The following is a 24,181-nucleotide window of genomic DNA, read 5'->3' as shown; positions in this document are numbered from 1 at the left end:
AAAAGCAAAAAGTGATGTTCCACAGGGATCTATATTGGGGCTGATTCTTTTTATGTTATATGTCATTGATTTGGATGATGGAATTGATGGTTTTGTTGCAAAATTTGCAGATGATATGAAGGTGGGTGAAGGGGTAGGTGGTTTTGATGAACCAGGCAGGCCACAGAAGGGCTTAGACAGATTAGGAGAATGAGCAAAGAAATGGCAGATGGAGTACAGTGTCATGAAGTGTCTGGTCATGCACTTCAGTAGAAGAAATGAAAGGATGACTGATCTCTAAAGGGAAAGAAAATACAAATAAGTGAGGTGCAAAGGGGTTGGGAGTCTTTGTGCAGGATTCCCTAAAGGTTATTTGCGGGTTGAGTCTGTGGTGAGGAAGGCAACTGCCAATGTTAGTTCAAGAGGAGTAGAATATAAAAGCAAGGATGTACTGTTGAGACTTGGTGAGTCTCACCTGGAGTATTATGTGCAGTTATGGCCTCTTAGAAAGAATGTGCTGAAACTGGAGAGGGTCAAAGGGAGGTTCCTGAAATGATTCCAGGATTAAACATCTTGACATATGAAGAGTGTTTAATGGATCTGGGCTTGTACTCACTAAACTTCAGAGGAATGAGGGGTGACCTAATTGAAAACTGTTGAATGGTGAAAGGCCTTGACAGAGTGGATGTGGAGAGGATGGTTTCCTGTGGTGGGAGAGTCTAAGACCAGAGGACACAGTTAGAGGGATGTCCTTTTAGAATGGAGATGAGTAGGAATTTCTTTAGCCAGAGATAGGTGAATCTATGGAATTCTTTGCCACAGGCAGCTGTGAAGGCCAGGTCCTTGTGTATATATAAAGGCAGAGGTTGATAGATTCTTGACTGGACAGGGAATGAAGGGATATGTTGGGGGGGGGGGGAGAGTGGGAAGGCAAGAGACAGGCTGAGAGGAAAAAGAGATCAGCCATGATGAAATGGTGGAACAGACTCAATGGGCCAAATTGCCCTAATTCTGCTCCTATACCTTATGGTCTAACAAACAAGATACTATAAATCACCCTGAATAGAAAGAGGAAGCATAAAAAAAATCTAAATTTTCAATTATAAAACTTGGGTAGTGTATTAATCAAAAGGTTTGTGCGTTATTTAAAGCCACTGGCTACAAAAAATTAACAACGTTGTTAAAATGTAGACAGGAACACTTGCTGACAGATCTTGTTAGGTTACAGTTGCAAAAAGTTGTTTCAATAATAATCTCCAGGTGATACAGTGGTTTTAAAAAGCGAGTTTTAATACGCATTAACTAATAACTAATGTTGTGTAATTGCTCAGCAGTATTACCTTAAATGGCAAGCATTTAATTCAATGTAGTTCTTCCACAGACTTTGATGATATGTTTGCTGCCATTAGGATGAAAGCCCATCTTGTTTATGAGAATTCTTGACTTTTGAAATTAATAAAATCAATCTTTATACTATTTTGGGCTATATGCAATTATAAGAATTGTTTTATTTTCTTAGGTTCCATCTCTCTTTCAGAAATTGTCGTTTTCTGTTATGTGTATCTTGGAGTTTATGATTTGTTCCAGCATTGAAAGAGGTTTTCGATGTTGATGCGTATAATTCAGTTAGAAAGGAAGATGATCAACTAATATTAGTCAGCTTTCTAGCAGTTACTCCTTTTGGACCTGAAAGTAGCTTCATTAGACAAATGCACACAAAATGCTGAAGGAACTCAGCAGGCAAAGCAGAATCTATGTAGTGAAATAAACAGTGATGTTTTAGGCTGAGACCCTTGGGCACTTGCCTCCCCATCATTGAAGATATCTTCAAAAGGTGATGTATCAAAAGGACAGCATCTATTATGAAGGACCCTCCCATCCCAGGACATGCCCTCTTCTCATTATGAACATCAGAGGGGAGGTACAAGAGCCAAAAGCCACACGCTCAAGTGTTTTATGTTTTAGGAAAAGCTTCTTCCCTGTGCCATTGGTTTTCTGAATAGACAATGAATCTTTGAACGCTTTCTCATATTTTTCCTTTCTTTTTGAATTGCTTATTTTTAAAATATTTTTATGTATATTTACTTATTGGTATTTTTTATGTTTTGTGTGTTGCACTGTACTGCTGTTGCTGGAAAACAAAATTTCATCACATACCCAAGGCATTTCATGAGTGTATGTTCATGGTATTCTGCTGCAGGAGCCCATCCACTTCAAGGTTTGCTGTGTTGTACAGTCAGATATTTTTCTGCACACCACTGCTGTAAAATGTTATTATTTGTCTTACTGTCGCCTTCCTGTTGGCTTGAATTGGTCTGGTCACGCTCTTCTGACCTCTCACATTAACAAGGCGTTTTTTGCCCACAGAACTACCACTCATTGGATGTTTTTTTTATATTCACACCATTCTCTGTAAAGAAGAGACTGTTGTGAGTGAAAATCCCAGGAGATCCCTATATAAAAGTGACTGGTTGCACCTGAACCAGAGAGGGATCAATATTCTCACGGGCAGTTTCGTTAGAGCTGTTGGAGTGGGTTTAAAATAATTTGGCAGGGGAGTGGGAACTGGAGTGAAGGGACTGAGGATACTGAAGATTGGGGGGGCGGGGGGAAGCAAAGATAGCATGCAGTCAGACTGCCAGGAAAGGCAAACAAATGATTGCAGCCAGCAGGGTGAGTATCAGTGCATTAGGGATGCAGAATCAAAAAGGGGTAGCAAATACAGTACTCGGTGTTAATATCTCAATGCACGGAGTATAAGAAGTAAGATGGATGATTTTGTTGCACTATTACAAATTGTCGGGTATAATGTGGCCATCACTGAATCGTGGCTGAAAGATGTTTGTAGCTGGGAGCTGAATGACCATTGTATCAGAGGGCTAGGAAGGTAGGCAGAGGGGGTGGTGTGGCTCTGCTGGTAAAGAATGGCATCAAATCAGTAGAAAGATGTGACATAGGATCAGAAGATGTTGATTCCTTGTGGGTTGAGTTAAGAAACTGCAAGGGTAAAAGGGCTGTGATGGCAGTTATATACAGGCCTCCCAACAGGAGTTGGGATTTGGACCACACATTATAATGCGAAATAGAAAAGGTGTGTCAAAAGGGCAATGTTATGGGAGATTTCAACATGCAGGTTGAATGGGGAAAATCAGATTGATAAAGGATCTTGAGTGAATTTGTTGAATGCCTACGAGATGGGTTTTTTAGAGCAGTTTGTTGTTGAGCTTACTAGGGGATCAGCTATACTGGATTGGGTGTTACGTAATGAACTGGAGGTGATTAGTGAACTTAAGGTTAAAGAACCCTTAGGAGACAGTGATCAGAATATGATCTGAGTTCAACTTGAAATTTGATGGGGAGAAAGTAAAGTCTGACGTAGCAGTATTTCAGTGGAGTAAAGGAAATTACAGTGGTATGAGAGAGGAATTGGCCAAAGTAAATTGGAAGCAGATACTGGCAGGGATGACAGCAGAGCAGCAATGGCATGAGTTTCTGGGGGAAAAAATGTAGGTGCAGGATAGGTGTATTCCAAAAATGAAAAAAATAATCAAATAGCAAAATTGTATGCCCCTGGCTGATGAGAAGTCAAAGCTAATGTAAAAACAAAAGAGAGGGCATACAACAAAGTGAAAAAATAAGCAGGAAGATGGGGAATTGAGAAGCTTTTAAAATCCTATAGAGAATCTAACTAAATCCAACTAAAAGAATCAGTAGGAAGGAAAAGATGAAATATGAAAGCAAGCTACCAAACAATATCAAAGTGCATAGTAAAAGCTTTTTCAAGTACATTTTTAAAAAAGATGGGGATGGATCTAGGACTGTTAGAAAATGAGGCCAGAGAAATAATAACAGATGGCAGATGAACTAAAGTATTTTGCATCAGTCTTCACTGTGGGAAAGCACTAACAGTGTGCCAGATGTTAAAGGGTGTGAGAGAAGAGAAGTGGGTGAAGTTGCTATTACAAGGGTGAAGGTGCTCAAAAAACTGAAAGACCTAAGGGTACATAATTCACCTGAATCAGATGATCTGCACACTAGGGTTCTGAAAGGGGTAACGGTAGAGATTGTGGAGACATTAGTAATGATCTTTGAAAAATCATTGGACTCTGGCCTGGTGCCGGAGGGTTGGAAAATTGCAAATGTTACTCCACTCTTTAAGAAAGGCGGGAGGCAGCAGAAAGGGAATTATAGACCAGTTAGCTTGACCTCAGTGGTTGGGAAGATGTTGGAATCAATTGTTGAGGATGAAGTTGGAGAGTACTTGGTGACACAGGATAAGATGGGACAAAATCAACATGTTTTCCTTCAGGGAAAATCCTGCCTGACAAACTTGTTGACATTTTTTGAGGAGATTACATGCAGAATAGATAAGGGGCTGTGGTGGATGTTGTATATTTGGACTTTCAGAAAGCTTTTTGACAAGGTGCCACGCATGAGGCTGTGTACCTAGTTAAGAGCCAATGGTATTACAGGAAAGTTACTGGCATGGTTAGAGCATTGGCTGATTGGTAGGAGGCAGCAAGTGGGAATAAAAGAATCCTTTTCTGGTTGGCTGCCATTGACTAATGGTGTTCCGCTGGGGTTGGAGTTGGGACTGCATCTTATGCTGTATATCAATGATTTAGATGATGGAATAGAGGTCTTTGTTGCCAAGTTTGCAGATGATACGAAGATTGGCACAGGGGCAGGTAGTGTTGAGGAAACTGGTAGACTGTAGAAGGATTTAGATAGATTAGGAGAATGGGCAAGAGTGAAAAATGAAGTACAATGTTGGAAAATGCATGGTCATGCACTTTGTTAAAATAAATAAATGTGCAGATTAGTTACTAAATGGGGAGAAAATCCAAAAATCTAAGACAAAAAGGGGCTTGGGAGTCCTTGTGGAGAACACCCTAAAAGTTAACATGCAGGTAGAGTGTGGTGAGGAAGGCAAATGGAATGTTAGCATTCATTTCAAGAGGTCTAGACTACAAGAACAGGGATGTGATGCTGAGGCTTTATAAGGCACTGATAATGCCTCACCTTGAGTATTGTGACAATTCAAGCAATCATTCTACAATCCATGTCACTTAGATCTCATTTCTTCCCCATTCTAATGTTTGGTCTGAACAGCAACTGAATACCTTGACCATGTCTGCAATCCTTTATGCATTGAGTTAGTGCCACACAGTTGGCTGATCAGATATTTTTCATTAACGTGAATTTAATAAAATGGCCACTGAGTGCAAGTTATTGATGATAAAACTGATGCTGATTCATGTTGTTCCATTACTTGTGTGGACCTTATTTCATATGTTAATAATTATCTGTTTTCCACACTTCAGAGAACACTATGCTGACACAGCTTTTTGTTTAGTCACTGGGATTTGTTAACGGTTTAACGTTATTAATGACTATTCAAGAAATTTTCAGTTTTGATCAGTTTGTTACACCAAACATGGAAGGTATCTCAAAGTAATGCACATAAATGGGGAAAGCAATCAGCAAGCTCAAAAGTCATATCACAGAAAACATATTAATTTAAAACAGAATTGCAGTTGTTTACATATTCATGTAGGGCTATTTGGGAAATGGCAGGTTGACAGTATCTTTTGTGTAATTTTCTGCTACTTCTGCCTTTAACAATTGGCTAGAAAGTTCAGTATGTGTCGCGAATTTATTTTCTTTTGGATTTTGATTCTCTTATTTTGGTTGAGTTCAAAATGGAAAACAGCCCAAGTAATTCTGTAGAAATCGTCAAGATTGATATCTGTTTTGGGAAGAGCTTCAGGACCACTGCTGAGTCCGATGGCATCTTGCTCTGTACTTGGTACTCTCTACTCGTCTTCCAGTCCACTCCTCTTCCTAAAATAGTATCTTTTTGTTTTTTCTTAAATAAAATGAGTATTTTATTTTTCAAGAATTTGCTGTGATGGTCATAGCTTTGAATTTAACTGTAATCCTTAGTGGGATTTTTTTGTAAAATACCTTTTAGAAAAATCCATTCCATTGAGCTCATCGCAGTTCATTTGGTTGTCAATTTCTTAATGTTGTCAGGTAGGAACATTAGCACTTGTGATTGATTCCTTTTATACTGAACTAAAGTTATACAAATGGTTGTTATGCATCTAACTCTGATCCTTGAAATGCAGATTACATTAGTTTTACTAGCCTATACTCCATTTTTAATGAACCCCTTTGTGTCGGTGTAGGTTTTTAAGCTTGTATGAATAGCTTTGATATGCAGCTAGCTTTTCATTTCAACTATGTCCTTTGATTTAAAAAATGGGCTGGGAATTATCATTGCATGATTTATGCATAACTGGAGGTGAATTATGGAAATTGTCTTTTGGTGTTCTCAAATGATGCTCTTTCCTTTTAGGGCAGAATAAGAGGATACAAGTATTTTTCTTCCCTTGTACTCCTAACCACTTTGATAGTATTGAGAGTAAATTGAATATCTGTATAGCATATGGAATTCCTGTCCCACTGCAGTGTGGCTAACTTTGAACTGCCCTCTGGAAGTACCAAGACTTAACTTTGACTTGGGTATTAGTTTCACACAAGACAATGCCATTTGCAGCCTTTCATCTGACATCTGGGGACTAGTGCCTAAATAGGAAGCATTAACATGAACTTTGCCTATCTATATATTGTTTTACTCACAGAAACATACCTTTCTGCCAACAGAGGATGAATGGCTCTAATAAAAGATAATACTAGTATGGTGATTAGAAATAATTCTGGCTACAAAAATCAGGAAATAGAATTAGTTTTGTTATAATAAAGAATACTGGAAAGGAATTATTGTAAGAACTATTCTGTTAGTCCTCCATCAGTGGCTGTACTGTTGGACAGAGAATCATTCAGGAAGTATGGAGAGCTTCCAACAAAGGTGATATAGAAATCTTTAGAGAAGAGTTCATCAAGTGCACTGTAGATAGGTTTCCTAGCACAATGCATTGTGTCCCCAGCCAGGGAATATGCTTTTCTTTTGAAAAGTAGGCTGTATGTAATAAATACCTAAGAATTGGGGAACTGACAATGTTTTTAAAACTTTGGGGAGAATTTTAATGGGTGGATGGTTTGTAAGGATTCAAAAGATAGTTTGATTTTTGGGAAGGAAGTGATGGCAACCATTTTGAAGGATGATTAGGCTGGTTTTGAAGTTGGATGTGCTATTACTACTAGTTATCATCAAATAAGTACATGTTTGTTACTCTCCCTCTCTGTCTATAGGTTATAAGGATCACTGGGTTCTTGAAAGGGCTGTACACAGACTTTGAGATGAAATCTGATAATGTTAAGGTAAGTTGGGAATTTTATATTGAAGAGATTTTATAAAATGAGCTGTAAATCATATCTATAACTACAAATGATCTGAGTGTTAATTCACTACTTTTGTAACCCAGTGAGGAGCTCAGAGGAAAGAGGAAAGGGCATGAAATTGTAATGATGTTTCTTCTCAATCTGGGTTCCATATAAAATTTAAAAATGAGAATGGAAAGAGTTGCATTTGAACTAGGTTTGGATATCAGTTGAGTGATTGGAGACTGTGAAAGTAAAAGGTATGCACTTAGATTAACACAGTATGTGGCAAAATATATTCCCCAGAGATGTGTACTGTCTCAAATTATCAACCCAGATAGGTTTGGATATGCATTCCCAATCTTTTTCTTTTCACATTTCTAGATGACACTAAATTGGAAGGGGTAGTATGTGGTTAAATTGGAGCAGAGACTGATTAAAACAGTGAATAAAGCTTGTGAGAAGGTCTCTAGTTCTTTCCTTCACTTAAGAAATAAAATTGGGGTATTTGTTTTAAATAGTGAAAAATTAGGAGCTATAAGAAACGAAGCTGTATGAGAATCCAAGTGGACAGATCATTTAAAACTTGTAGACAGGTTACAAGCTGTAAATATTTTTAGCAGATGGTAAATGGGCTGTTAGCCATTATGAAATATAAAGATTTGAGTTGCCATTTGTGCTCAGTTTGGGTACAGCTGGTCATGATGAATGTGTTGGCCTGGGAATGATGAGCCATTCATCAGAACATGGGAATTTATGAAACCAACTTTAACACATGTGAATTCTATTGAATTTAAAATTTATCAAATTCTGGATTGGTGACTGGAGTATCCTGTTCAGTTCTGGTCACCATACTTTAAAAAGCATGAAAAGGTCCTGGAGAAAAATGCCAAAATAAATTGCTGGAATGTTTTCACGGTTGCACTGACTGCATTTCAGCAACAAGATTAGACAGCAGAAGGTAGGCTTATTCTTTGAGTCAGAGAAGTTTTGAGTGAAAGTGTGTAGGAGGTGTTCAAAGAATAAAGAGAAACTGTTGTTATTGGTCAGTTTCATTGGGAAAAAAATAAAAGGTGCAAAGAGATGTAAGGAAATGCATTGTTTTACTCAGTAGCATTTGTACTGGAAATGAAGTAATGTAGCGATGTGCTACACACAGCGCTGAAATAATGACATGCAGTCGGTAAGTCGTTTCGAGACTAGTTTATTTAAACTTCACGGTGCTGGCATTTAATCCCTAGCACCTGCCCTCTCCAGGCGGAAATGACGTCAGAGGTGCATTACCAAAGTTTCCCCCCGCGCGCTGGCTATTTGTGAGCCGGTTCGCCTGCGCAGAAAGTGGGTCGCCACAGTAATTTAGAGTTTGCAAAAGGTGCTTAAGGGGTTAAGAATTGCAAGGTTTGGAGGGGAAGTGGGGTATTGGGACCAACTATTTCTGTATTAGAAGTTGGCATTAACCCTATGGGATGTATAGCTTCCTTCTGTGCAATTTATGATTCTGTTATACTCTCTTTAACAAACTATGAACATGTCGTTTTGGTCAGCTGTATCAATCTGTCCAGTTACATATACTTGACAATTTAAGTCTTCAACAGTCAGCCATTGCAACATGTTACTTACTATCCTGAACAAAAATAAAATAAATTAAGTACTAACTACTTTTCATATATTATAAGCCACCTCTATTGGAATCTTGAGATGTGGTGATATTACTGTGTCAGTCATAATATTATTATAACAGTCATAATGTTATTAAAGGGATGACCAGCAATAAAATCCATTCAGTGCTTTATAATAATCCTGCTATGGATATTGTTTTTTTAAGATCAAGGCAGTTGCCTTGATCTGTATTATAGTTATTGTCTTGTTTCACGTAATTTGGTTATGTGGTAAATATTGTCTGTAATCTAGCTTTGTCTCAATTATCTTGTATGAATGTGATTGTGGATAAATGCATTTTGATACTAAATAGGAGAGGAGAACAACTTTGTGATAAAGGGAGCCAATGCTTGTATTGCATAATTGGCATCTTTTGTCAGCTTCAAATCCAGGGACAGATGCATATCCCAATCAAATGTACTTATTGTTCTTGATTCACATTATTAGTTTCTTTTGAATTGTGGGCAGATTTATGCTGTGGGTCAATATATGTAAGCAACTATTTTTGAACTTTGAAATAAATATAGCCAATAGGGGAAATTTAAAAAAAAATGGTTACTCTTCACTTTCCAGATGGCAGTAAAATGTTAATTTGTAACCAATCAGAAATACTATTAAAAAAAAATAAAACTAGCAGATGGACACCCTAGTCCATTAATTTTAATCAAAATTCCCCAGGAAATATGCTGTCTTTTCCTATCAGAGTAAGTATTTTTAATGTTCAAAATTAATTTACTTCTTTTCCCCTCCTCTAGTAGTTGTCTGATAGCTTGTAGAGATCCTGTTTTTTTCCACAAGTTCACATATTCCTAAACATTTCACTGTATTTTATTTGAATGTTTTTACCTTGCAGTAGTAATTTAAATAAGGTGTACTTGATCAAACAATTCTCTCTGTCAGTCTTTTGATATTTGCCTTTAAAGTGTTACTTCAAACATACTGTGCTCACCTGCTATTTATTTTAAAACTGAAATCAATTAATGTAAGACCTTAAAATTTTATTCTTATGATTGATGCAATGTTTTTAGTTAAATTGATTAACACTTAAAAAATCTGTTGTACTTTTTGCTGATTTCCAAAAACAGCTCATGTTCTCATCTGTTTTTAAAAAGGCTGGAATGCTAAAACTCTCTCCAAAACTAACTGTCTTTTCAACTTTGTCATGTCCTAGGCTTCAATGAAGTGCATGATTTCAGTACCTCTCTTTTGAAAGTTAAGGTTGTTGCTTCTTTAACCTTCCCTCCATTGGCCCTCATAACTCGAGATATGAAAACATTTTTCCTCACTTGAATTGTTGTGTAATTGTTATGTAACAGTTGCCTTATTGCACTGTTTTCCTTTTTTTTCCAATTCAGTCTTTATTGTGATATTTTTGATCTTTCTTTATTTTCTCTCAGCTGGAATCTGGACTCCAGACCTTCACCCCTTGGGTTTTTACAATGCCAAGTTTGTTAAGAGTGAGTTCTTCAGTGAGAGAATGGAGACACGAGAATGCAGATGTTGGAAATGTAATCCTCACACGCATTTCCTCCTTTTCCTGTATGTCTGTTCTTGCCCATTCCCATCTCCCCAGATTGAACAGATATGGAGCTCCCTTGGTCCTTGCCTTTTATCTACTTGCCTCCTGTGGCAACTCTATAAAGGATTCCACCACCAGTCATATCTTCCCCTCTCCCTGTCTTTCTTCTTTCTGCAGGAACTATTCTCTCTGTCACTCTTTGGTTTGCTTGTTTCTTTCCACCTGTTCTCCCCATTCCCTGGTATTTTTGTCTGCAACTGAAGAAGGTGCCAGTACTTGTCCCTTTACCTTCTTTCTCACCACTATCCACGTATACCACCTTCAATCTGGTCTATCAAATCTGGTGCTCAAAATATGGTCTCCTCTATATCAGTGAGAACAAGCATAGACTATCTGGCCATTTTGCAAATGTATGCTCTCTGTCCTTGAGCTTCTAGCTGCACGTCATTTTAACTCTCCTTCCCATTGCCATGTTGATTTATCTGTCCACAACCCTTGCTATTTTCGTGAGGCCAAATACAAACTAGAAGGTCAACACCTCATAATTCTGCCTGGAAACACTACAATTCAAAGGTATAAATGCTTAATTTTCAGCTTGCCTACTCTCCATGGGTTCTTTTCCAACTCTCTCCAATCCACCCCTGGTTCCCGGTCTCTTTGTTTACTTTCCATCCCTCCTACATCCTTAACCAAGACTCTATACCAGCCCCCCACTATCTAAAATCCATATACCATCTACCTGGATTTGCTCTCCATTGGCTTGCCTTTCCTATCCCTTCCTAGTTGCTTCCCCACCTGGTTCCATCTGCCCATCATCCAGCCATTATCTGGTCCTACATACCATCTATCTATCTATCTACCATCACCGTTCCATTTGGTTCCAGCTGTCTATCATTTCCACCCCCACAACTACCCAGAAATTTGGTTCCACCTATCATCTACCAGTCTCTGTCCTCTTCCTGCCTCTCAATTGTATATACTGGTTATTTTCATTCTGTGTACTCAGTCCTGATGCAAGGTCTCAACCCAAAGTGTTGACCATTCCTTTGCCTCCACAGATGCCAGTCAATTTGCAGAGTTATTCCAGCAATTTTTTTTCTCTTCAGTGAATTAGTTGTGAATATATATCTGTTGCAGCATCTCAACACAATCTAAACTGATAAAAGGATTATTATTCAAGGTTCTTGTAAAATTCTTTTTACTTTAAAGATACAAAATCCCATGGGAATACTTGTTGGATATAAGAGGGAAGTCCATGTGCTATGCTAACACTTGTCACTTGTCCTTCAATTAATGCCTCAACTGTTTATTGCAGCAACCACATTTAAATTGGTTGCCTTGTTTTCCAAAATAATATTCATGATAAGCCTCGGAGTTCTACTTTACTAATGGAAATGTGTTCGTTTTGTTTGGTGTGCCCATTTATTATAAGTTGAATCTTGGCTTGCCCAGTTTATGTGTTTTACTTTTGTTTCATTCAGGATAAAGATGCTAAAATTGCATTCCTGCAGAAGGCTATTGATGTAGTGATGATGGTGTCTGGTGATTCTTTGTCAGTGAAACCTGCACGTGTTGTGGCTGGTCATGAACCAGAGAAAACCAATGAGCTTTTGCAAGCTATTGCAAAATGTTGCCTTAACAAGGTAATTCTTTTCTGGGAAAGAGAAAATGGATAATAGGATGAATATAGATAATTAGTTTGTTTCTGCATTTTCCTTCTGTGGGGTACATGATGCTTATTAGCTCATTCTTTCTGAATCATTTCATTGCTGTCAATTTTTCATTATTTTTGCCAATCTATTGATGAGTGGTTGAGAGTAGTGGAGTAGTACAAGCTCTACTGGCTATATTTTGATGTTGAAGTAATGAAGCTTTGAATCCTTATGCTTATTGACATACAGATGGATTGGCAACTTCAGGTGAAGAGCCTGATTTGATACAAATATCCAAAACATGACATTCAAGATGTGTCTGTACCTTGAAATTGGTCTATTTTTACCTTCCATACAATTCACTCCACTTTAGGTTTTATATCATCTGCATATGTATTGTGTCCTGTACATCTGAGTCTAAAGGATTAATATAAAATAAGGAAAACAACTTTGCCCTTTTGCAAAAGGCACTTCATTTAAAGGAACAATAGTTTTTCATGTCTTGTTAGTATGGTTTGGGCATGTTTACACTGGGACTAGAACACTGATTGCTGACCAGCAGTTAGTGCCATAACTGCCAGCATTTATCTTCCCTTTTGCTTAGAAGGTGACTGGACTGGCAGAGCCATTTATCAGTCATGGTGTTGGCACCTTTTAATGCCACTGACCAGTGAAACCAGTCCCTTAGCAGGGAGCAATATAAAGACCAACCAAACAGTAAAGGTTACACAGTTGGAAGAAGATTAAATGATTGGATAGAAACTTATTTCCTGAGGTATGTTAATGTAGTTTGAGACAACGTAATTTCAAATCTGGCAGTGTGAAGACAATCACTTTTCAATTGTGGGTTAATTGACAAAATTTCAAGACTGAGCCTATTTTTATAACTGTTACAGCTTTTAGTGATTCAAGACCATTGCAGATCCAGAATGATCCAATGTTGTAACAACCTTCTGTTTGTATGTAACATTATCTTCTGAAATGCCCCAGAATATTTATTTTAATTGATTTTTTTTTGTTTTGCAAGAACATCTCCCTACCCCAGTTACACAAAATGAACAGCAAGTTTTGCATTTAGGAAAGTAGAAGGTGCTTATTATAGGTGTTCAATTACTGCTGTTATTTTCTTTTATCACTTAATTCTGATGCTTCTGTTACTTAGTAACTAAGAAAGATGTTAACAGAAACTATTTTTGTTTCAAAATCCTAAAATTTAAGATGGAAGCTGGCAACCATCCAAACAGTCATTAAATAGTTTGTTTATCCTATTTATGCTATTCCTAATGTTGGGAGATTCCCTTCCATAGCTGTGTGAATGTAATGTTCTTTGTAAGTGAAGAATTCAACTTGTAGGATTTATTTGTAATAGAAAAGCATAAAAGCCAGACTGTCATCAGTTTATTTTATTCAAGCATGAGGAAATCCAGATGGCTGGCCTGATTCTTTTGGCTATGTTCAGCTTTCTGTGCTGTGGCAGGAAGAGGTTCCTATTTTTAATTCTGCATAACCAGTCATCCTAGCAGTTTTGTGTAAGTGAGGTGGAAAGACAATATTAATCAATTTTCTTTCCCATTATCCAGCTTTCCAGTGATGATTGTGTGAGAAGGGTCCTTGCTGGAGAAAAGACAGATCTTAAAGCAAAAACACCATCTGGCTCCAGATCTCAGGGGAAAGAAAACAGAGAAAAAAGTGATGAGCGTAAGAAGCAAAAAGACAAAGAACAAGAGGTAATCTTGGCTTTAGTATCTTGCGTAGCGAGTGCTTAATATGAAGATTACTTTATTTTGAAATGTGTAGAGTATTAAAAAGTTGTTATTTAGACATCAAAGTTGTCCTTTGTACGTATCTAAGTAATTACACAATTGAAAAACAACTCTTTTCTTCCCCCGCCCCCAAACAACCATTCTAACCAATTTTCACAGAAGCACCGTTGGGAGTGTCCTGAACAATTACATCACCGTCTGGTATGGGAATTATCTGACCGCAAGTCCGTGAAAGGATTGCAAGGTCTGCTGAGAGGATCATCGAATTCTCCCTTTCATCCATTAGAGACACTTATTAGGAGCTCTGCATATGCAGGGCCCTTAGCATTGTTAATAATCTCCCAATTCATTCACCAATCCCTGCATTATCTTTTTTTTTTGTTTGTGTTACATTCCAGGGTTGTGGTGTTTATAACTATATACATCCATTTTTAACCCCCCCAGGAAAAGAATGAGAATGGAATTAAAGACTCTAGCAGAGATCGTAAAGAAAAGGAAATGTCAAGAGAACGTGGAAAACAAATTGATAAAGAAAGGGATCGACACAAAGATGGTGATAGACGAGAAAGGGCTAAAGAACAGGAGAGAGACCGAGCAAGAACAAAAGAAAGGGATCAAGAGAACCACAAAAATCGAGGGGATGGAGAAAGAGTGGAGAAAGAAAAAAGTCGAGGTACAGAAAAGGTGGACAAAGGCAAGATTAAAGGTGATGGAGAAATGGACAAAGAACGAAATAAAGAGAGAGAGAGAAACAGAGACAAAGAAAAATTGAGAGAGAAAAGGGAGAAGGACAAAGAGCATGACCATTCAAAAGACCGTGGTAGAGACCAAGAAGTGGAAAAGGCTAAAGAACAGGAGAAAACAGAGAGACGGGTAATTAAAAAAAAAATCTTTATTTTGGTTACTTCATTATCATAGTACTTTTTTAACAGTATAAAATGTACCACTTAAGCAAATGTTTTGAAGATATTAAAAAATATTTTCCAGAGTAGAAAACAAACCAATGTAGTCTTTGCACAATGCTTGCAAGTCAAATGTCAATTATTTATGTTGAAACTCTCATCTGGCAAGTAAATTATATGTCTTCTAAAATTAAATGGCAAGCTCACTAAAAATCTAGATAATGTCTTGTCAAATTTATATTTTTTGTATTATATATTTTTTGAAAATTCTGCTCATTATTACAATATCTGAAAAATTTGCTGTTTATTGGCAGCAAATTTAGTGACCTTGAAATTTAGCAGATTGCTGGTCATTGTCATCGAACAATACAGTACAGAAATGGGCTTTCTGGCCCATCTAGTCTGTGCTGAACCATTTACCTGTCTAGTTCTATCAAACTGCACTAAGACCATAGCTTTTTCAATGTACATATCCAACTTTCTCTTAAATGTTGAAATTAAATCCACACCCACCACTTCCTCTGGCGTTTTGTTCCATGCTCTCACCACCCTCTGAGCGAAGAAGTTCCTCCTTATTTTCCCATTTAATAAAAGAAGAAAATTTACCTTTCAGCCTTAACCCATGACTCTACTTCTAGTCAAACACAACCTCAGTGGAAAAAGCCTGCTTGCATTTACCCTTTCAATACCCCTCATAATATTGTATACCTCTATCAGATCTCCCCTCAGTCTGTTATGTTCTAGGAAATAAAGTCCTAATCTATTAAACAGCTCCTTATAATTCTTGTCCTCAAGTACCAGCAACATCCTTGTAATTTTTCTCTACACTCTTTTCAATCTTTCCTGTAGGGAGGTGATCAAAATTAGACACAATACTCCAGACTGGACCTCATCAACATCTTATACAACTTCAACATAACATCCCAACTCCTGTACTTAGTACATTGATTCATGAAGGCCAATGTGCCTAAAGTTTTCTTTATACCCTGCCTTCCTGTGATGCCACTTTCAAAGAATTATGGACCTGTATTCCCAGGCCCCTCTGTTCCACTGCTTTCAGTGCCCTACCATTCACTGTGTAAGACCTACTCTGATTGGTTGTCCCAAAGTGAAAAATCTCTCACTTGTCTGCATTGAATTTCATCTGCTGTTTTTTTTTCTTCAGACTATTTTTCTAACTGGTTCTGAGGCAAGCTTTGATAGTCTTCCTCACTGACCACATTATCATCCAGATTGTAGATGTAGGTGACACATAACAAGGGACCCAGCGCAGATCCCTGTGGCACACAACTAGTCAGAGACCTCCAGTCAGAGAGGCAACCATCTGCTACCACTCTCTGGCTTCTACTGCGAAGGTAGTTTCTAATCCAATTTCCTACTTCATCTTGAACTTTCATGCAGGACCTTGTTAAAGGCCTAGCTAACGTCCATGTAGACAAGGTCCACTGCCTTGCCTTCACCAACTTTCCTGGTAACTTCTTCTAAACTCTAAGATTGGTTAGGTATGATCTGCTTGCACAAAGCAGGCTTATTCTTGGAGCATTTCTTAAATGACAGAGCAACATTAGCTATCCTCCAATCCTTCAACACCTCACCTCTTGCAAAGGATGTTTTAAATATCTCTGCTAAGGCCTCTGCAGTTAGCTCCCCACAGGTCAGAGGGAACACATTTGTCAGGCCTTGGGTATTTATTCACCCTTATTTGTCTAAAGACAGCAAGCACCTCCTGTAACCTGTATGGGGTCTGTGACCTCGCTGCTGCATTGCCTCACTTCTATAGACTCTGTGTCCATCTGAGTAAGTACAGATGCAAAAAAAAATTATTTAAGACTTCCCCCCATCTCTTTCAACCCCACTCATAGATTACCATTCTGATCTTCCAGAGGACCAATTTTATCCCTTGCTATTGTTTTGCTCTTAACATATCCGTAGAACCCTGTAGGATTCTCCGTCATCTTGTCTGCTAGAGCAGTCTTGTGTCTTTTAGCCCTGATTTCTTAGATGTTCTGTTGCCTTTCTTGTATTCCAAGTACTTCATTTGTTCCTGCCTGCCTGTTCCTGCAATTCCTTTTTCTTAACCAGGGCATCAATATATTTTTGAGAACCAAGGTTCCCTAAAACTGCTATCCTTGCCCTTTATTCTTACAGAAACATACAAACTCTGTACTCACAAAATTTCATTTTTGAAGGGCTCCCGTTTACCAAGTGTACCTTTGCAAAAACAATCTGTCCCAATCTACACTAAGACTAGAAAGCGTTCAGATGCTAGAAATCCGAGGCAACACACACAGGTGCACGCACACAGCAAGTTAGGCAGCATCTACAGGAAAGAGTAAACAATCGATATTTTGAGCCGAGGCACTTCACCAGGACTGGAAAGAAAGAAGTCAGTACGAAGGCAGGGGAAGGGGAGGAAGAACAAGATGATAAGTGAAACTGGGGGAGGGTGTGAAGTAGAGCTGGGAAGTTGATAAAAGAGAAAGGAGATTCTGATATGAGGGGATAGAAGACCATGGAAGAAAGGGAAGTGATGGTGAGGTAAGGAGATAAGGTGAGAAAGGAAAACAGAAATGTGGAATGATGAAGTGGGGGGGAGGGTGCGAGGAATTACTAGAAATTCAAGAAATCAATGTTCGCGCCATCAGGTTTGGAGGCTACCTAAACGGAATATCTGATGTTGCTCCTCCAACCTGAATGTGGCTTCAGAGCAGCAGTAGAGGAAGCCATGGACTGACGTGTCATGATGGGCTGTAGAATTGAAATGGGTGGCTACTGGGAGATACCACTTTTTCTGGTGGATGGCACGGAAGTGCTCAGCAAAGCAGTCTCCCAATCTGCATCGGGTGTCACTACATACGGGAGGCCATTCTGGTAGCACCGTATACTGTATATGACCCCAACAGACTCGCAGATAAAGTGTTACCTCACCTAACTGTGGTCCTGAATGTTAGTGGGGGAAGGAGGTGTAGGGACAAGTGTGGCACTTGTTTTGCTTGCAAAGATGAGTACCACAAGGGAGATCAGTAGGAAGGGACGAGTGGACAAGGAAATCAAGTAGGTAGTGATCCCTGCAGAAAGAGTGTGGGGGAGGGATTGATGTGCTTGGTGGAGAGATCCCATTGGGGATGGCAAAAGTTATGGAGAATTATGTGCTGGACGAGGCACCTAGTTGGGTAGTAGGTGAGGTGAGGACAACAGGAACCCTACCCCTAGTGTGGCGGAGAGAGGATGAAAATGGAAGAGATGTGGGTGAGGAATGCACTTCCTAGATTTACACTTTCTGAAACCATCAAAATTGGCGTTGGAGTTGGCCTTATACCTATCATTTTCCATAATTACCTTGAAGCTAATGGCATTATGATTACTAGATACAAAGTGTTCTCCTATACAAACATTTGTCACCCACCCTGTCTCATTCCATAATAGCAGATCTAGCATGGTACTGTCATTAGTTCAGACTTGTACATAAAGGGAAACTTTTCTGAACACGTTCGACAAACTGTATCCCCATCCAGCCCTTTTGCAATATCAGATATGTAAAGTTACAATCTACCATCACAACCTTGTATTTCTTGCAACAGTGTGATCTCCCTATAAATTTGTTCCTCTAAATCCTGTGGACTATTGGGTGGTCTATAATATAATCCCATTAATGTGGTCATCCCTTATTACTCTGTTTTACCCATAACGACTCATTAGACAAGCTGTCCCGTCTGTCACGATTGAGCCCTAGCAGGACATTTTCACTGTCTAGTAAGTAATATCATTTCCTCTGCTATATCACGTAAAAAAACAACAGATCCCCGGAACATTGAACTGCCACTCTTGGACCTCCTGCAACCAAGTGTCACTAATGGCTGCAATGTCATGATTCCATGAGCTTTAAGCTCATCCATTTTTCCTACAATACTTCTTGCATTGAATATATACGATGTTCAGTACATTAGCCTTTTGATTCCTGTCTTTGTAGGTTTAACAGCATTTCTTTTCGCTCCATGACCACTGTTCTATCTACTCTGTTGTTCTGGTTCCAGTCTCTGTGCAGTTGTTTACCAATTTCATGATGTGATCATACACTTGAAAGCAAGCTGACTTCAAGCAGGTGTGCCTGGATTCCTCTAAATGTGATTTTCAAAAAATAAGAACCAGTTTCTATTTTTTTTGAGGTTTCTATGATCTACACTGCTTTTATTCATTATAAGATAATTTGTGATTCTGTTATATAATTAATGAAGAATTTAAGATTTATTCAATTCTGTACTCCTTTTTAATTTCCTTTTATTATCACAGTCCAAAGTTACTGCAGAGGACAAACCAGCCATACTGCCTTTAGAAGTTACAAAGAAGGACAACAAAACCGATGCAGAGCAGGAGGTGAACAATATTTAATTTATCTTGGAACAAAGTCATTGTGTGACTGCAAGCAATTTTCTTGCAGTGAAACAAACTTAAGCTATGTACAACTTTCAGACTGAATTAATTTTGGCAAAATGATTTGGGCATGAGTGAGAAATAGTAAATCTTATTAAGAAAAATATGGAAGAATGTCTAGGCATTAGGAATACAAATGCAGGAATCACAGAGCACTGTGATATAGGGAAATAAAGCCATTTAATAAGTAAATGCGGTGTTCGTGATTATTTCCAGAGGGACAAAATTAGAAAAATAGAGATCTTGTGCTAATCTAACATTGAAAGGCAAGATCGTATCCATCGGGTAAATGCTGAACAGGCTGGGTCTTTTTTTTTTGTTTGGAGCTATGCACAGTTTTGATAGAATAAAGGCAGTGTTTTTCTTCATAGAGCAGAGCAAAATCAGAGATCATCAACTTAAAATGGATAAGAAGTGGGGAAAAAATTCAAAGAAACATCTTTAAATAGAAAATGGTGAAAATGTGTAACCTTCCACTACATTTGTCAAAAGCTAAGGGAGCATTTGAGATAGAAGGGAATGGTAGATCAGTACCGATGGGGAAGTTTTGTGGAGCCTTCCCCATCAATGTAAGTAGATTAGGCTGAATGCTTTGCTTTTGTTCTCAAATATACAATTTAATATAAAACTTAAAAAGAAAACAGAAAATGCTTGAAACGATATTAGTAGTTCAGGCAGCAACTGTGGGAAGTGAAACAAAATGTGTCAAATTGAATCACAAATGAGAAAATCTGGAGGTGTTGGAAATCCAAGCAACACACAACATGTTGGAGGAACTCAGCAAGCCAGACAGCGTCTATGGAAAAGAGTACAGTCAATGTTTTGGGCCAAGATCCTTCGGCAGGACTGGAGGAAAAGATGCAGAGAAGTAGATTTTAAGAGGGGAAGTATGTGAGAAACACAAGGTGATGGGTGAAACCTGAAGGGGGAGAGATGAAGTAAAGAGCTGGAAAGTTGATTGGTGAAAGAGAAATAGGGCTGGAGAAGGGGGAATCTCATAGAAGAGATCAGAAGGCCATTGAAGAAAGAAAAGGGAGGAGGAGCACCAGAGGGAGGTGATGGGCAGGCAAGGGGATAAAGTGAGAGGGAAAAGGGGATGGGGAATTGTGAAGGAGACGGAGGGGGGGTGGGTGTTACATGAAGTTCGAGGATTCAGTGTTCATGCAATCAGGTTGGAGGCTACGCAGGCGAAATACAAGGTGCTTTTCCTCCAACCTGAGTGTGGTCTCTTCACAACAGTGGAGGAGGCTATGGATAGACATATGGGAATGGGAAGTGGAATTAAAATGGGCCACTGGGAGATCCTGCTTTTTCTAGTGGATGGAGCGTAGGTGCTCGGTGAAGCTGTCTCCCAATCTACATCAGATTTCACCGATATGCAGGAGGCCACACTAGGAGCCCTGGACATAGTTTATGACCCCAACAGACTCGCAGGTAAAGTATCACGTCACCTAGAAGGACTGTTTATGGGCATGAGTGGTAGTGAGGGAGGAGGAGTAGGGGCAGGTGTAGCATTTGTTCCACCTGCAAGGTTAAGTGCTAGGAGGGAGGTCTGTGGGGAGGGACGAATGGACAAAGGAGTTGCAGAGGGAGTGATCCCTGAGGAAAGCAGAAAGTGGGGTGGGAGACAAGATGTGCTTGATGGTCCTGTTCGAGACCTCCTCCTGCCATCCTACCAGGTATAGGGTTCCTCTTGTCTTCACCTACCACTCCACCAACCCCCACGTCCCATCCTCCCACCACCCTACCAGGGATAAGGTTCCTCTTTTCCTCACCTGCTACTCCACCAGCCTCCACGTCCGGCACATAATTCTGTGCAACTTCTGCCATCTCCAACGGGATCCTACCACCATCCTCATCTTTCCCTTACCCCCCCCCCCACTTTCTGCTTTTTGTGAGGGTCACTCCCTATGTGACTCTTGTCCATTTGTCCCTCCCCACTGATCTCCCTACTGGCACTGAGTTCCTCCAGCATTTCGTTTGTGTCAAATAGAAGGTTCTTTTTCAGAATTGGACATATCACTCTTAAATTACATAAAATTTGTTGTTTGTAGGCAATAATACAATGCAAAGATAAAAATTACTATAAATTACAAAATAAATAGTGTAAATGTTAAATTTGTTTTGCATTAATCTTTGCTGCGGATGGCCCTGCAAATAACTCACAGAACACAGATGAGCTAATTTCAAATAACATTGAGGAACTTGTAAAAATCCCAGAGCCAAAGGTGGACGTATTGCAAGGACTCAATGACCTGCATCCAAAAGTTTTAAAGGAATTGGCCTCAGAAATTTTCTACTCTTCTGTTATTAAAACTTGCTAAATTCCAGAATATTACCAGAAAACTGGAAAATGGACATTGTGACTCCCTTGTTCGAAATGGGAGCGAAAAAGAGATCAGGGAATTTTTTCTGGTTAATTTATCAATGTAACATCTCCTATTGGCAAGGTGCCGGAGTTGATAATTAATCAGAGGAAATAACTAAACATTTAGGAAAGTTGAACATAATCAAACCTAGTCAACATGGTTTTATGAAAGGTAGATAATGTTTGACACACTTGTTATAATTATTTGTGGATGTAACATGGAAAGTTGATAAAGTGGAACCTATTGATGGGGTATATTTAAATTTTGACAGTGCATTTGCCGAGGAGCCATATAAAACACTAGTACATAAATTAAGAACTTAAGGTATTGGAGGAGTGTGTTGAAGTGAATTAAAAATGGGTGTTCAGAGTACCCTAGGGATTGGTTAATTACAGTGATGACCTGGTGGAGGGAAAAAATCCTTTCCTGGTTTGCTGATGGTGGGAGGACATTGCACAATCACAAGATATAGATGGATAGGTGCAAACTTGGCATATAGGGGTTAAGTTAACATGGGGAAGTGTCAAATTGTATACTTCAGTAAGGAATCAAGTGGAGAGAGACTGCAAGTGAATGAAATTCAGATGGACCGAGGTGTTCCAATGTGTTCATTGCAAAACGTTAGCTGGTAGGTTCAGCAAATAGCTAAGAAGGCAAATGCCACATTGATCTTTGAGGCCATGTGTGTAATGGTAATACTATGTGCAGTATTGATTGCCTTACTTGAAGCTGGAGGCAGTCCAAAGGAGATTCACCAAGCTAATTCTTGGGATGAGAGTGTTGATCTAGATAGTCAAAGTCGGCTGTGTTCCTTGGAACTTAGAAGACTGAGGGGTGAATTTATTGAAACATTTAGTTTACGAAGTTAGGCAAAATTTCCATGGAAGATACTGAAACGCTTACACTACTAAAAGTGTCATGAACAACAGGATACTGCTTAAAAAATAAAGGTCAGTCATTTAAAACAAGTGTATAGAAATATAGTATTATATCTCCAGAATTCTTTAGTAGGGGCTAATTCATTGGAAATATTTAAATGAGAAATGGATAACTATCTGAAAGTTTGACAGAATAAGGGTTATTGGGATCTAGCACAGAAGAGAAATTGAGGCCAGCATAGATTAGCCTTGTTCGTATTGAATGTCAGGGCAGGCTTGAGGGGCCTAGTGGCCTACTTTTAAATTTTTTTTTGTATTCTTGCTTGCACCGTCACTTGGATGGATACAACTCTAGCACTTTTTTTCATACTTACTGTCAAATGTGTGAGATGCATTTATTGGTTATTGTTATTTCAAAATATTATTGAAAACTACTTCAGTTCTGTTAGGTGTGGCCTGAATTACAAATTCAATGCAAAGAGAAAATGCAGTTTTTCTGGTTACTGTTTGCTGTTCTGTAGAAGCATTTTAAGTAAATATTTACCATTTCAAGAAGAGCAAAAGGAAGATAAATTGCCAAATGATAGCCTAACAGTAATTGGTGTCAGCGACAGTTGGATAAGAATATATTATTTAAAAGTCAATGTTCATTAATTAAGTTAGTTGAAAACTAAGTAGCATGGATAAATAAGGTGGACAAACAATGGAATGTAGAAATAATTAAAAGCAGTTTGCAAAAATTTGTGGATAAAGTGGGCAACTGGTTGGGTCCACAGGGTTTTCATGGCAAGATATAGAAGTAGGTTGCCAGGCCTTTCTTCTGCACAGATACTGCTGCCGCCCAGGTTGGGACCCAGCTGGGTTTGAACTCCGGACCATCTGCCTTTGAAGTCCAGTGCAGATGCCACTACACCACCAGCTACAAATTTTAATAATTAATCAGCTGAATACTCAGCGCTTTCAGAGTTTTGTATTTTGTGGAAGTGTGCTTGAGGATGTGGATAATATTTGTGTGGTAGCATGGTTCATTGCGTGTTAGGTTTGGAATGAGTGGCCAAACATTATTACCTTGTAACCAGTCTTTGTCTTAGTGTCGTAGTTCAAGTACAGGAAGCAGTATATAATAAACAAAGAGATTCTGTGGATGCTGGAAACCCAGAGCGATGTGTTCAAAATTCGGGAAAAATTCAGCAGGTCAAGAACATCAGTGGAAATAGATTCTTCTAATGCGACCTCCTCTATATTGGTGAGAGCCAATGTAAGATGGGCAACTGCTTTGTTGAGCACCTCTGTTCCATCCACTAAAAGCAGAATTTCCCTGTGGCCAACCATTTTAATTACTATTCCTTAATCCCGTTTTGGCATGTCAGTCCATGGCTGCCTCTTTTGCCATGGTGAGGAAACACTCAGGGTGGGGAAGCAACACCTTATATACCATCTAGGTAGCTTTCAACCCTGATTGCACAAAAATGCATTTCTCCTTGTAATATTTTTTTTCCCTTCGTCCTCCCTCTTTTATTCCCCTCTCTGGCTCTTGCCTCTTATCTTCACTGGCTTATCTCCTTCCCTTGATGCCCTTCCTTCTTTTTTCTTCCATGGTCCAGTCTGATCTCCTATTAAATTCCTTGTTCCCCAGCCCTTTTCTTTTCCCATCTGTTTGGATTCACCTATCTCCTAGCCTGTCCTCCTTCCTCTTCACCCCCTCTATTTAATTCTGCCATTTCCCCTTCCTTTCCAGTCCC

At 38.9% G+C, this 24,181-nt stretch overlaps 1 protein-coding gene across 1 annotated transcript in view; it reads left to right on the top strand.

Moving 5' to 3' along the window:
• The window catches only part of traf3ip1 (TNF receptor-associated factor 3 interacting protein 1), a 138,352-nt gene that overhangs the window by 18,472 nt on the left and 95,699 nt on the right, over positions 1-24,181 (top strand). The window contains exons 2-6 of the mRNA XM_059967118.1: positions 7,198-7,266; positions 11,926-12,087; positions 13,677-13,823; positions 14,304-14,732; positions 19,052-19,135. Coding sequence (XP_059823101.1) covers positions 7,198-7,266; positions 11,926-12,087; positions 13,677-13,823; positions 14,304-14,732; positions 19,052-19,135 — 891 coding nt within the window. The remainder of the gene's footprint in view (positions 1-7,197; positions 7,267-11,925; positions 12,088-13,676; positions 13,824-14,303; positions 14,733-19,051; positions 19,136-24,181) is intronic.

The sequence above is a fragment of the Hypanus sabinus genome, chromosome 4 (genome assembly GCF_030144855.1).
Source record: "Hypanus sabinus isolate sHypSab1 chromosome 4, sHypSab1.hap1, whole genome shotgun sequence".
NCBI lineage: Eukaryota > Metazoa > Chordata > Chondrichthyes > Myliobatiformes > Dasyatidae > Hypanus > Hypanus sabinus.
The sequence above is the reverse complement of the archived record's forward strand: the minus strand, read 5'-3'. Positions and strand labels throughout refer to the sequence as shown.